The 15,139-nt window shown below is 41.9% G+C and overlaps 2 protein-coding genes across 2 annotated transcripts; both read left to right on the top strand.

Annotated features, from left to right (window-relative positions):
* Positions 1-7,615: 7,615 nt before the first annotated feature.
* LOC137274433 (uncharacterized) lies at positions 7,616-9,425 on the top strand. Its single transcript, XM_067807607.1, has 4 exons — positions 7,616-7,634; positions 8,143-8,297; positions 8,379-8,504; positions 8,616-9,425. The coding sequence occupies exons 1-4, from the start codon at positions 7,616-7,618 to the stop codon at positions 9,423-9,425; spliced, it is 1,110 nt and encodes a 369-aa protein (XP_067663708.1).
* Positions 9,426-13,465: 4,040 nt separating this feature from the next.
* Positions 13,466-15,096, top strand: LOC137274413 (uncharacterized). The gene is made up of 4 exons (XM_067807585.1): positions 13,466-13,484; positions 13,793-13,947; positions 14,029-14,154; positions 14,266-15,096. Exons 1-4 carry the CDS (start codon positions 13,466-13,468, stop codon positions 15,094-15,096), a joined length of 1,131 nt encoding a protein of 376 aa, XP_067663686.1.
* Positions 15,097-15,139: the final 43 nt, after the last annotated feature.

Here is a 15,139-nt window from a genome sequence, read left to right as displayed (position 1 = left end):
AATACTAGTAACGTCTTTGGATCGCAGATCACGAGCTCAAGACGTGTTAGTTTGGGTGGAGTCTGGCAGTCTTCCCCGTCGTCCATTCATCCGTCACCTTGTTATAGTTTCACATATTGTTTCATGAGAGAAAAGAAAACAGGAAAAGAAAATGAAGAAAACAATGGATTTTTTGACACGTTAACTTTAATAGACAGCAAATGAAATTATTTCGATCACTTCCTGTAGTATTCATATCATTTATCAGAGGCCATGATAGATATATGTTATGTGATTTCTGCATTTATACAGAGCACAAATCTTGTTTACGTTTGACTGCCACATACGTAAAAGATCAGTCTGGTTTTAAATCAACGGGTAACGTTGTATATCCATCGTTTCACGATCATCACGCCACACTGCATATGGTGGTCACTCTAAAACTGTCTTCTATTATAAGGCAGGATTTGTTTTAACCTTGATCTGCCTTTACCTGCCTTGATGGCAGTTTTAGCGTTACAAGCCCATATAATCATGGTGGTGACGTTACCGTCATACTGTGACGTCAATTGAAACAGCGCCACCGCACAAGCGCGTTCATAGTTTTACGTACCACATATTTATGTTTCTGATTATATATTATTATAAAATTATAAAAAATAAAAAAAATTCGTTGTTTTGAGCTTATAACAAAATGCAAATTATTGCAGTTTATTATACCTAGTTCTTTCACAACGACTGTCAGCAAGAACATAATGTATAGTGAAGTCACGCCACACTGGAAGAGACTTCTGAACTTATCTTCCAAAAATAGGCTTTTACAGCAGACACCGTTGCTCGTAATATTAATATATTAATATACATGCTTCTGATTACCCAGTCAGTGACCGTGACAGGTCGACCTCATATTTGTTATTTGTATTACTTCAGTACAACAATACTCATTAACAGTAGCAACAAATAACAACCAAGGCGACAACAATGGCAACAACATCTGGTTCATTGCATGCCATCGCAGAACAATGTCGATGCTCATAATATACTTCCTTTCAAAAGTTTAGACTCGCTTAAAACACCATATACTATGTTTATACATGCACAGGCCATCGTGTCTTTGCTGTAATTAAAGACAGACAAAATTAAATAAAAACTTTGAGATGACCCCCGACTCGAAATGTTCCACATCACAATACATCCCGACAATGTCATGATGTACATGTATTGTACTGAGGAGCATTTTGAGTCGGGGGTCATCTGAAACAATGAATCCTAGCAAAGGCACCAGGGCCTGTGTGTCTATGTGGTTACATCGAAGATGAATTTCTCCACCAACTTGGCGGAACCAACTGCAGACCTTATGAAGATGAACTGCTCGAGCATCATGCATCAAATTGCTGAAAATCATGTTTAAATATCGTGCATGTTAACAGCGGCATTTGGTGTAAAGTTTTGTTTTGAATTCGCCAACTGTCACTGATTGGAATCATTTATTGACCTGATGACAATAATCTTTTCAACGTTACGAATTGGTTTTACAATATTTCACTTCACGTGTATACAGTACGGAATTTTTGCAAAAATTAGTATAGAACAGTCGCCTGAAGTAAGTGACTGTATTTACACTAATGAGTCTAGACTTTTGAAATGAAGAATATTAAGCACCAGTATCATAACATTATTTAGGGAGGAATGAGATCTGACTGAAAGAGATTAATGAGTGAGTAAGTTAATATATGTAGCGTCACATCGGCAATATCTCAGCCATATCGTGGCGAGGAAAGAGATCAATAATTCACTGCCTTGACTTGTGAAAATATTGAATTACATGCCTTCACAATATCTGCTGGGACATCATTTGATGCGTCAACTAAGAAAAACGAAACAAAAAGGACCTACAAGTCAGCAATTACCTTAAAGCCGTCGTTGGCAGGAGTCAGTGTGGGTGACTTGAACGGAACAGGTGTTATGCGGAACTTGAGTTCAGGAAGACGCACAGGAAATCTGGGTTGTATGCAGGATGTTTGTGTGTATGGCCTACAGCTTATCAATTTGGTAATTTCTCAACACCCGTGGACTGCATAGTAGCTGCCTATGACGTCCTACATAAAATCATTTTCGGAAGATTTATATTCCTTATTTGTAACACGTATGCACATAGGCATTAATTAAGCAACTCCTAAATCCAAGGGCATTTTGTATGTTGGTTCAAGTAGGCATGCGAAAGCATATTGTGGAATGCCTATTTGAAAACCCAAAACCCGTGGGTTTATAACATGTTCACGTACTGCAAATGTGCAAATTTGGGGTGTATATCCATACGTGCAGTCTGTTCACTACATTGTTTGTTTTTTTGTGAAATGAATTTAAATACGCCAGTATTATAATAGAACATTCTTGACGGATACAAAATATTCCATGGGAAGTTAGTGGTATACACGACACAAGGATGCCATGCGTCGGTGCCAACCTGAACATTTACCACGTTCGACGCCAGGTTCTAGGTGGATAACCTCCTGTTCAGGAATTGACGGGGACTCTTCACATGAGGAGTGAGTGAGTTGAGTTTTACGCCGCACTCAGCAGTATTCAAGCTACATGTCGACGGTCTGAAAACGATCGAATCTGGACCATACAATCCAGTGATCAACAGCATGAGCATCGATCTGCGCAATTGTGGACAGAAGACAAGTGTGAATCATGTCAGCGAGCCTGACCACCCGATCCCGTTAGTCGCCTCTTACGACAAGCATAGTCGCTTTAATGGCAAACATGGGTTACCGAAGGCCTATTCTATCCCGGACCTTCGCGGGTCTAACCATGAGGAATGTCAGAGGTATGGCAGGGGATTCCGATGCTGAGAATTCGACGCTTGATTGCCTGTACAAGTAGGGGATTATCAGATGTTATTGTTGTTGGTGTGATGGATGACGACACCAGGTGTTGATGTGGTTGCTAACAGTGGTCCAAACTACCACAACAATCATTTTTTGAGTGAATAAGTGAGTGAACCGCGCGACAGTCAAATTGTTGGCTTAGTCATGGTGACCATACTTCCAAGAACAGCTGATTTTCACGTTTTGTATTCCTCTCATATTGGAGGGACAGTTTTAAACTTTCGTTGGAGTCAAATATGACAGTATTACCACTTTAATACGCAGAATTTGGTTTTCAAAGCTTCTGCGACGTGCTGGGTTTGCGTGCGTTCCATATGAAAATGTGGTCGGTGCGTGATTAATGCTCATGTTTTGTTATGAGTGAATTAAAAAAATGAAACAGAGAGTACACCAGTAATCAGTCCGAAAAGAATTCGGTATGAAAGAAACTCCACAAAGAATGTCATTGACAAGTAAATTCTTAAATTTATGAAGGTTACAATAAATTCGTCCACATCTTTACAGAGGTACATGTATTTCCGTGACAGTACAAAATAGAGTAGCAACACAATTCAAAGGCAGTATAATACAAAGCTGTTATTGTAGCAATAAAGCCATAATTTTTATTTTACTGCTACAATTATCGAAATTATCGCGTGAAAGAATAATCAACTGCGGCTCTAACTGAAATCATGTAAACAGAGGAGAGAGGTAATCATGTACAGTGTTCCCAGAAATTATTGAGAAAATCTTTGTTTTTTTCTAATGATGCTAAGATTGGAAAATGGGCTTTCACTATGCACTAAGCATACTAAATAAGGGAGACAACTCTTGAAGGCTTAGAAGGCAGCTCATTACGTCAAGAGTTATCTCCCTTGTCTGAGCAGACGGCTTCCTGTGTTGACATGGCAGAATTTACAGCAAGAGAGAAAAGAAAGCTCATTCTAGATGATTTTGAAAGGGGTGAGGCAGATGCTAAAGTGTTAGCTTGTAGACATGGTATTCCTCTGTCTACAGTATACAGAACTTTGAAGAATATTCAAACAGGAACCGGGATAGAGCAGAAAGCAGGGGCAGGTCGGCCTAGGAAATTCAGTGTTGTGGATCGCCGAAGACTTGGGCAGATTGAGAGTAGGGGCAAATTGAAAAGTGTTGAGAACATCGGAAATGAAATGATTAGCAGAGGAAGTCCTCAGGTATGCAATGAAACAGTTAGGCAGGAATTACAGAGACTTAATTGGGTGAAAAAACGTGGAATTCCCTCGCCGTTGATGAAAGATGCACAAAAGGGAAAACGTTTAAACTGGTGTCGGGCTCATGAAAATCAAGATTGGGATAATGTTTTCTTTTCGGATGAAAGTTCTGTTTGGCTTTTCCCTAATTGTGTGAAAATTTGGACCAAAGATACTGTCAAACCTATCTACCAGCGACCAAAACATAGCCCGAAGCTTCACATGTGGGGTGGCATATCGGCTCGCGGAGTGACGCCATTGTGTGTTTTCACGGGAAACTTGACAAAAGAAAGATACGTTGACATTCTAAATTGTCACCTTCTTCCGACAGCACAAACATTGTATGAAGATGATTGGATTTTCCAGCATGATAATGACCCAAAACACACTGCGCGCTACACAAAACAGTGGTTGTCGGGCGAAAATGTTCAAGGTTTAGACTGGCCCAGTTACAGCCCTGACCTAAACCCAATTGAGAATGTGAGGGGAGTCATGAAGGACAGAATAAACCAAAAGGGACTGAGAAATATTGAAGATATGAAGGCCGAGGTGGTCCAATATTGGGATACCCTGTCACACGATTACCTACAAACTTTGATGGGTAGTGTGCCTAGGCGTATTCAGGCATGCATTGCTGAGCGAGGAGGTCTAACAAAGTACTAAAACAAGACTGAGACTGTAAAAGGATGATGTTTTAACATGTTTATGTAAGTAAAACGCCAGAAGTTAATAAACGTAATGAGTTACAGGACGCAACATGATTCTCAATAATTTCTGGGAATACTATAAACTAATGAAACAGGAGATTCTCCCTTGGCCAGAATATAGTGAAAAGAACTCTGTCTGTTGCTCACAGTGAACAATAATGCCATGTGACCAAACCCTTTTTTCCAGAATCCAAACTGCAAGTGGCCTTGGTGTGACGAAATCAAAGCAAATATGCCAATAATTGCAATGCTGGTTTTAACAAACATTAGATGTCGTCCTGTTTGGATGTATCGCCTGTAGGTTCACTACAAACAGTCTCTGAATATGTATACTTTGCTAGTAACAAGCAAACACATATAAATCTAAAAGGAGACCCAGGGAGACCAGAGACCTGAGGAAATCTAGACTTGCTTCATTTATGGCTTTAGCAGTGCAGAGAGGGCTAGGATGTAGGGAAAATAATGTGGTTCAGGGACTGTAAGACAGACTACACTACAAACTGTGTACCGATGAATAATCAGGTGTTCTCGTCACGCATTCTTGATTCACTGTCCATACATCACCAGTAAACACCACCACTTGAGTGACTGCCTACGTGTTAGGTATAATATGGACGCGTTTTGTGCCAAAGGATGTAACATTGGCATTCACTCAGAAGATTCTTTTAACTACGTAGATGACGTGCGTGTCGTTACCGACATCACAAAGCAGCGTTACGACCCCATACTGTTTCTATGAGTGAGTTTAGGTTTACGCCGCACGTAGCAAATTTCCAGCTATGTGGCGACGGTCTGACCAGACAATCCAGTGAGCAACACCATCAAGCATCAATCTACGCAGTTAGGACACGATGACATGTGTCAACCAAGGCAGCGAGCCTTACCATCCAATCCCTTTGATGAAGCCGAGGCACTCTGCCTGAAGCTCAACAGTACTCATTTGCACGTACATACAGAAATCCACAAACATGGCACAACATGAATGTCCCTCCTAGATGTTTCAAGTTCATTTCCCTGCAGCATCATCAACGTCGTAGTAAAGTATCTTCTACGTACATGTTAGTATTATTTACATTACGTGTATAGACTGTGACAGTAAAATGATTCCCCTCTTAAAGGGGCACTGATCCAGATCGCTTAATGCTCCTCGCAAACAATGTAATTACGTCAGGAGGTCAGTCCCCGCTCCCTCGACCGCGATGGGCATGGTAACTGCACATGGGCAGCTGTCCACCTAGGTAGAGTTTCTTCAACCCAAACAACATGCCAGTAAGAACCGTGTATGTCCATCAGATGCCGTCATCTGAAAATATACTGAACAGCCAGAGAAAATTAAACCTCACAAAAGTAAGCGTTCATGCTTAAGTCTTCCAGTTAAAAACTTGACCAAAAATGAGAGTTGCGTTTCTTTTGCTGTTCAGTATATCTTATGTAGTTCTTGTCTGATTGTAATAAAGTATCCTAGCAGTGTCAGTATTTTTTCGGATTTTCTGTCGTGTTGATGGTAGTGTTGATGGTTTCGCTGTGTGCCACTATACTACCCGTCCACTGTACTACCCGTCTACCCTCATCTCCTATCTGTTTCTCCATTCCCATGCCTGCTATGTCTCCATTCTCACCTTCCCATATGCCTCTCCTCATGCCGTATATTTCATCTTCACACATGTCTATACAGTCAGACACCATATATCAGAACTTCAGATATCCGAATACCTCGGTTTCCGAACATTTTTCTAGTTACAAGTTACCTCATATATATCCGAATGTTCGGTCTCCGTATTAGACGGGCAATTTTGGTAACTAAACGGCAAAGACACCAAAAACACCAAAGATGTCGTTGGAAAGATGTCTGATGTTTACCGCTACTCAACAGTGCTCACTGCACTGACCTTTGGTACTCTCGAGGTACTCAACTTGTACACGTATTCCCCTACGTACCTTCTATATCTGTATTCTCACATGTCCGTATGTCCATCCTCTCGTTATGTTTGCTTTCCTTTCCCCTGCTCACATATTTCCAATTTCACCCTCTCCCCTATCTCCGGCGCACTCGTTGACTTCAATAGTATTAAACAATTTCAATGTTTCAAGTTCTCAAACACACACTTTGTGACAAGGATTTCACTGTATTTGTCATCTATTTCATATTGACTGTTCTGCATTTTACTTCTGTACTGAACACTCCACGCACTGTCAATAAAGAGACAGGGGCTAATAGATTATGTTTAAGTGAAGTAATTGGTTTTACCCATTCAAGATTCCTTTGAAAGTACTACTTTTGCCTGAAGTAGTCGTTAAGGTACTGTCAACCTACAACACACACAGAACCTGATAACTTGCACTGACATAAACAAAGAATGTTATATCATCATGTAAAGACTGTCCATTGGCAATGCACTGCGTGATTTCATGGAACGCTGAAACACCACCCCAGTATGCTTTACAAACCCTTTATGCCAAATATTTCCATTATTCTTTCAAGCCCAAATAAAATCCTTATTCAAGAAGGGTAACTCTAATCACACAGCAAACTCTACCAGAGTGGCTTCCCTTGGAAAGACGTTCGTGTTTCAGAATGTGTCTTCTCCGTGGTAAATCAGGATAGCTGACATACTATGTGTCAACTAGCATACACATGTACTTCTGGCGGAAGTGTAACTTATGTATAAATTCGACGCATGCGTGGTTCTGTGGATTGTAGCGGCGTCATGACAACAGTTAACACTTCATGTGTCAGCCATTTTGAAAGAGAATCGTTTTCGCAGTTTTATCGTACAAAATACGAATCTAAACGTGTGCAGAACTTGAAGACTTAGGAAAAAACATGAATCCTCCTACACCAGGTATGTGAAAATGTTCGTTTCAGAGCCGCCTGTGATTGTTCTTAGTGTTACACTGGGATTAGGAACGGCAGGGGCCATGTGTCATGTACCATTTCGCACATTAGAATAGAAAATGGCCCATTAAAATCTTGAAATTTACTATTGATAGAAGGACGGTAGCCCATGCTAAACTCAGAAAAAGGCTAATAATCCCGAAAATGGCCCATTGGCAAAATCCTCACTCCCAATCCCAGGTTACAGTGCCAAATTGCAAAGACGATGATGTGTCCAGTCATAAACAATACATGTTTTGATGTAGTTGTCATATTACGGAGTTATACAATTGATGGCAGACGTTCTGGCAGTAGACTGTACTTTACGGGTTCCCGGAAGTTGGGGTTAGGTTAGTATTAGGGTTAGAGTTAGTATTAGATTAAATTAGATTAGGGTTGGGTTAGGGTTAAATGCCGAAGGCAGGGACCCGTAAAATGCAGTTGTCCCCAGTTTAGTAAACTATTCACTGTCACAGTGTCTGTGACCCGCCTGTCCTCCGGGCTGCCAACAGTGGTGATGGGAGATGGGACCAGATGTCTGATAGATAACAACACTATCTGGATGCCAGCTGGCAATCTTGTTGGCCTCTCCCTGGGTGCCGGTTACCAACAACCAAGACTCCTTCATCCTGTAGCCCTCCAGCCCCCTCCTACAGTTCAGCCACCACACTGCAGTAACCATGGTGCACGTGAGACAGGACTGGATCTGCAGCAGATGAGACCATCTGGAGCACTCCAACTTCCTACAATCCAGCCACCACCTTGCAGTAATCATTGGGAGGCAATGCCTGTCTGCCAGCCCAGCTTAGGACTGGACCTGCAACTGATGAGACCAGAGGTATGCATTTGTATTAAATTCATTGTCTGTATGTTTGATCATTGTACAGCATAACAGAATAAGACATTCATTCAATATCTTAAAAGTGATACAAAGACTATTGCCCATTAGGCCATCTCCTGCATGCTGCCCCAACTTGACCTACCCAGTCCAGTTCCTCCTTCCCAGTCTCTTGCCATTTCTACTAACAACAACCCCACACCCAAAGTCCAACCAAAGCGAAAACCCGAGCGCAAGCTCTGCAAACGCAAGCCCCAACCTCAACCAAAGCCTTGCATTCCAAAAGAGAAAGTGAGAAAGCTTCAGCCAGAGAGCAAGCCCTACTTTGTGCCTCAGCCTCTTGGAGCTAAGCACATCAAAACCCAGAGCAGACCTTTGGGGAAAACTATCACTAAGCCCTCTGGTGGTAATGGTATCAGTAAGCCCAGATGTAAGCTTAGTTTTGCTGAAGAGTTACTGTCTGCTGATCAAGCTTACTTACAATCAAGGTCTGCCTTGTCCAGGACGTTACCTGTTCCTGGTAAGATTATAAAAGATAAGACTGTTTCAGCAACAGGTCCTTCTAAATCAACAGATTCCATTGTTGCAACAATAAATGTAAATCCCGCCGAGGCATTGCACCAACCTGAGCCTAGCTTTGATGGTGAATATGATGTGGAATATCTCTACCTTACTAAACTTATTTTAAGGAAAAAGAGGAAACCCACTGCTGAGCCCAACAAAGAGTACCCACCCTCACGAAAGAGGAAGTACCCAGATGACAACAGTGAGGTGCCCCAAGCTGCAAAGCAGCCAAGTCTGGGGGTGTCCCAGGACGCTCTGGAGCCACCCCAAGACTCCCTGGAGGACCTGGAAGCTCTCTTGGCTGAGTACAGCTCTGGTCTGGTATCTGACATCAGGGACTTCCCCTATATACTGTAAGGGGGATGGGACAGGTAGGTATAGACTTGCGTATAGTGGGTATGTTCATGTTTATGCATCATATAAGCTTAGGTGTATAGCTTGATGACCTGACAGGGGTGGCTGTGATTGGTGGTTTGGGGACTGATTGTATACAAAGGAACTGAAGACATATTTCTGTTTTTACGTTATGACAACATAGTTTCTTAATAAATTATCTCTTATCATTTTAAAAGTAGTGATGTCTTATTTTAGCAACTGAATCTGTATTCTGTTCTTAATACAGGAACTATTTCAACAGAAGGGGTGTTACTGTTTGCAAACATTACTCAACTGGCAACTGTTTGAAGATAACAGCATTGCCAAGGCAATGTTATTGTATGTATACAGTCACGTCACATGCATTTGTTAACACAGTTATATATTGTCACCCACCATATCACCAAACTGTACCGTGACCTTTGATTTCAAACCTGGGAGTTACACAAATCAAGTAAGTAGACAACAGATCTAAAATACAATGAATGAGTGCACTGGTACAGTACTTAGTCTACACAATCCCTACACAACATTGCAGATAACAGCTTGTCACCCTTAAGGTAATATTCATACAAAGCTCATTATGTGGCCACCACATTCTTTAGAACAGGTGACTGGTTTTCTGATCTTCACACAAAAGGTGGGTCATTCTTTGGGACACTTGAGATAATTTTATAACACATCTACACTTCAAAGCTGGTGCTGTATAAAGCTCTATTTCTACTCAACAGCGATTACACATGCTTTTGGATAGCATTGAATGGATGTCTTTTTTGGTATGCACTAAAGTCCAAAAGAGACGTTACTCTCCTACCTTTATAAATTACTGAAAGAATATCAAAGATATGCCAGGAGGCATTAGTCTGCAAGAAAGCTGCACAACACGGCTTTATGCAAATCGCGAAAAAGAATTCTATTCTCAAATGCGTTCACACACAATTATAGACTGGCGATGAGGTCAATATCTGTGTTTATGGACTCGCGAAAAGCAATATTGACCGAGGACAGGTTTTCCGTCAACTGTCACGTGACCGCCTCTAAACCAATCTGGTAGCCGGAAAATATGTTTACATATCAATATTCCATGACACACTAACTGCATTTCATACCTGGTCATGCATGACTGTCTGTTTCCATTCAGCATTGAATGGATGTATTACATGATATTTATTCTATATGGATTAGTTACTAAGGAAAGTGGCTACATTACATTGAAGTGACATGTATGGTGTTAGCATGTAAGGTAGTCATACTGGACCTGACAAACGTGATCAGTTAGTAACGATCCTTGATATAACAATGAAACAAAATTCACAGTTGTATCCCACCAAGTACACTTCATACCCTGTAGTTGTTATTACCAAAGGATTCTTAAAGACACAATATCACGCTTTCTCGACAATAGTTTGGTCTTTATATGTTGGGGCATGTACACTCACTTTAGCTTGCCACTGATACAAGAAAAGACTTATTCCCTGCGACTCTCCAGAAATCGACGATAGAAGTTTTGAGTCGAATACAGCCATCTGATATCCCCATAGCTTGAAATATACCTTTTCATAATAACGATGTTGAAAACATCATAACTGGCAAAAGCCAAGACACCTGTTAGCGAGGAAACAAGTTACAAAATGGTTTTACGACATGTGCCAGACCGGTAGTTATAACATTTGCTTTTCCTGTAAATCAAAACTTTCAAATTGGTTTAGCGAGGTAAATAATGATTTACTTCCCTTTTCCTTTTCTGTTCTTGTGTCTCTTGTTTACCAACCTGTCAGTGCTCCCGTCATGCGATCTCACTTCCAGTCTCCTGTCACTCCCCTTTCCCCACATGTTCCTTCCCTGTCTCAACACCGCATTACCCCTCCCCCTCTCAACTGTCATTAAGTCCGTCCTGTCGTCATACTGCCTTACCCTACGCCCTCCAGTGTCCCCCATTATCACCTGTCCGTATGTCCGTCCTCCCGTAATACTATCTTTCTCCATGCCCCCACTGTCCCTCATTGTCACCTATCCTTTTGCCTGTCCTCCCGTTATACTACCATTCCGCGTGCCCCCACTGTCATGCACCTGTCCGTAAGTCCATCCTCCTGTTATACTATCTTTCCCCATGTCCCCAGTGTTCCCCAATGTAACATGTCTGTATGTGCGTCCAGCCGTTATGCTACCTCTCCCCACGCCCCTAGTTTCACCTGTTCGCATGCCTGTCCTCCCACCATACTACCATTCGCAAAGCCCCCAGAGTCTCCCATTGTAACCTGTCGGTATACCCGTCCTCCCGTTATATTACCTTTCCCCATGCTCCAGTGTCTCCTATTATCACCTGCCCGTATGCCCGTCCTCCAGTTACACTACCTTTCCCCATGCCCCCACTGTCCCTCATTGTCACCTATCCTTGTGCCTGTCCTCCCTCTATACTACCATTCCGCATGCCCCCATTGTCACATTTCCGTATGCCTGCCCTCCCGTTTTACATCCCTGTGCTACCTGTGCCAACCCAGTGTCCGCCATTCTCACATACCCCTATGTCCATCCTCCTGTCATACATGTATTTCCCTTCCCCTGCCCTGCACATATATCTCCCGCTTTCGCCATCTGTCCCTACCTCTGCGCAACCCCTTTACATCAATAATATTAAAGATTTTTAAGTTCCAAAACACTGTCATCTTTCATGAAAGACATTACATTATCAGTTCCCAAACACACATCACCAAATATGTGGCAAATTATTTTAATGTAATTATAATCCATTTCACATTGAATATTCATCATTCTACACGATTTTACTCAGGACTGTACTCAACATGAACAAAATTATACAATTACTGCCTTCTGGCAGTGTATAATGTTACATAAGGCTACATAAAAAAAATATATTTCTCGGGCATATTTTTTTTTTCAAAAGTGACAAGGGCGGTTGGGCTTTATTTATAATTTTTCATAGAAAAAAGTGATGAGGGAGGACCACATTTTAATTTTTTTTCTCTCTGAGAAACACAGCTTGGGAAGTTTAGCACGTGTTAATGAGTCGTAGATTCAGCCACACTCGTTCTTATAAACACTCATTGTTATGGTGGACAGATAGATGATCGGGACGTGGCCAAGTCAAATTTATGTTTTTAAATAGCAATGAAAAATGTTACGCGCACAAATATAAGTGAAGAACCGATGCCCTAGAAACATTTCACTTCTTTTATTTAGCCAATCCTAACATTTAACGCTCCACTCCCATCTTGGTAAGCATAACCAAAGACGTTGGACAGACAGATGATCGGGACGTGGCCAAGTCAAATTTATGTTTTTAAATAGCAATGAAAAATGTTACGCGCACAAATATAAGTGAAGAACCGATGCCCTAGAAACATTTCACTTCTTTTATTTAGCCAATCCTAACATTTAACGCTCCACTCCCATCTTGGTAAGCATAACCAAAGACGTTGGACAGACAGATGATCGGGACGTGGCCAAGTCAAATTTATGTTTTTAAATAGCAATGAAAAATGTTACGCGCACAAATATAAGTGAAGAACCGATGCCCTAGAAACATTTCACTTCTTTTATTTAGCCAAACCTAACATGGAACGCTCCACTCCCATCTTGGTAAGCATAACCAAAGACGTATACGTCTTTGGCATAACCGTTTAAGCCATTGTCCTTGTAAACGGTCATAAAATCCTCATTCAAGAAGGATAACTCTATTTACATAGTAAACTCTACTAGAGTAGCTTCCCTTGGAAAGACGTTCGCATTTCACAACGTTTCTTCTTACATGTTAAACAGCTGACGTACTAGGTGACAAGTAGGTGTTGATGTAGATCTATCAATGCCTACAACATACACATAGACGGAAGTGTTACTTCTGCATAAATTCAACGCATGCGTGGTTCTGTCGACTGTAGTGGCGTCATGACAACAGTTAGACATTCCTTTGTCAGCCATTTTGAAAGAGAGACGTTTCCACAGTTTTATCGTGAAAAATACGACCCCAAAGGAGCACAGAGCTTAAAGAGGTGCAGAAAACAATGAATCCTTCTACACCAGGTATATGGAAATATTGATTCCAGACCCGTGTGTGATTGTTTTATGATGTTTACAATGCAAAAGTTGAAAAAACGATGATGTGACCAGCCACCAACAATACATGCTTGAATGTTCTTTTCATGTTATGACATTTGATATAACCAGAGGTTTGCCTCAGAAGCGTGAACATTTAGGGACATTTTGTTTATAACAACAACATGACGCACTACATTATCAACTATTTCAGAAGACCCAACTCAAAGTTTAGTCTTGTTTTGGTCATGCCGAATTACTGTATAGCTAATTTAGTAAACCATTCACTGTCACAGTGTCTGTGGCCCGCCTGTCCTCCGGGCTGCCAACAGTGGTGATGGGAGATGGGACCAGATGTCTAATAGATAACAATACTATCTGGATGCCTGTCGGTAATCCTGTTGGCCTCTCCCTGCGTGCCGGTTACCAACAACCAAGACTCCTTCATCCTGTAGCCCTCCAGCCCCCTCCTACAGTTCAGCCACCACCCAGCAGTAACCATGGTGCACGTGAGACAGGACTGGATCTGCAGCAGATGAGACCATCTGGAGCACTCCAACTTCCTACAATCCAGCCACCACCTTGCAGTAATCATTGGGAGGCAATGCCTGTCTGCCAGCCCAGCTTAGGACTGGACCTGCAGCTGATGAGACCAGAGGTATGCGTTTGTATTAAATTCATTGTCTGTATGTTTGATCATTGTACAGCATAACAGAATAAGACATTCATTCAATATCTTAAAAGTGATACAAAGACTATTGCCCATTAGGCCTTCTCCTGCATGCTGCCCCAACTTGACCAACCCAGTCCAGTTCCTCCTTCCCAGTCTCTTGCCCATGTTGAAACTCCTGCCATTTCTACTATCAACAACCCCACACCCAAAGTCCAACCAAAGCAAAAATCTTACCTGAAGCCCTGCAAACGTAAGCCCAAAGCGTTCAGGCCAAAACCTCAACCAAAGCCTCGCATTCCAAAAGAGAAAGTGAGAAAGCTTCAGCCTGAGAGCAAGCCCTACTTTGTGCCTCAGCCTCTTGGAGCTAAGCACATCAAAACCCAGAGCAGACCTTTGGGGAACACTATCACTAAGCCCTCTGGTGGTAATGGTATCAGTAAGCCCAGATGTAAGCTTAGTTTTGCTGAAGAGTTACTGTCTGCTGATCAAGCTTACTTACAGTCAAGGTATGCCTTGCCCAGAACTTTGCCTGTTCCTGGTAAGATTATAAAAGATAAGACTGTTTCAGCAACAGATCCTTCTAAATCAGCAGATACCATTGTTGCAACAGTAAACGTAAATCCTGCTAAGACAATGGAGAAAGCTGAGCCTAGCTCTGATGATGAATATGATGTGGAATATCTCTACCTTACTAAACTTATTTTAAGGAAAAAGAGGAAACCCACTGCTGAGCCCAACAAAGAGTACCCACCCTCACACAAGAGGAAGTGCCGATATGACAACAGTGAGGTGCCCCAAGCTGCAAAGCAGCCACGACTGGAGGATCCCCAAGACGCTCTGGAGCCACCCCAGGACTCTCTGGAGGACCTGGAAGCTCTCTTGGCTGAGTACAGCTCCAGTCTGTCATTTGGTGTCAGGCACTTCTAAATACTGTAAGGTGGGGGGAACAGGTAAGTATAGATATGTGCAT

The sequence above is a fragment of the Haliotis asinina genome, chromosome 2 (genome assembly GCF_037392515.1).
Source record: "Haliotis asinina isolate JCU_RB_2024 chromosome 2, JCU_Hal_asi_v2, whole genome shotgun sequence".
Classification (NCBI taxonomy): domain Eukaryota; kingdom Metazoa; phylum Mollusca; class Gastropoda; order Lepetellida; family Haliotidae; genus Haliotis; species Haliotis asinina.
This window is presented reverse-complemented; position numbering and strand designations above follow the sequence as displayed.

Bases quoted from the DNA above. Each gene is read 5' to 3' on its own strand.
- LOC137274433 (XM_067807607.1), top strand. The intron at 8,298-8,378 runs GTAGCCCTCCAG...CTGGATCTGCAG, and splicing joins AACCAAGACTCCTTCATCCT to CAGATGAGACCATCTGGAGC. The intron at 8,505-8,615 runs GTATGCATTTGT...ATTGCCCATTAG, and splicing joins TGCAACTGATGAGACCAGAG to GCCATCTCCTGCATGCTGCC.
- LOC137274413 (XM_067807585.1), top strand. The intron at 13,948-14,028 runs GTAGCCCTCCAG...CTGGATCTGCAG, and splicing joins AACCAAGACTCCTTCATCCT to CAGATGAGACCATCTGGAGC. The intron at 14,155-14,265 runs GTATGCGTTTGT...ATTGCCCATTAG, and splicing joins TGCAGCTGATGAGACCAGAG to GCCTTCTCCTGCATGCTGCC.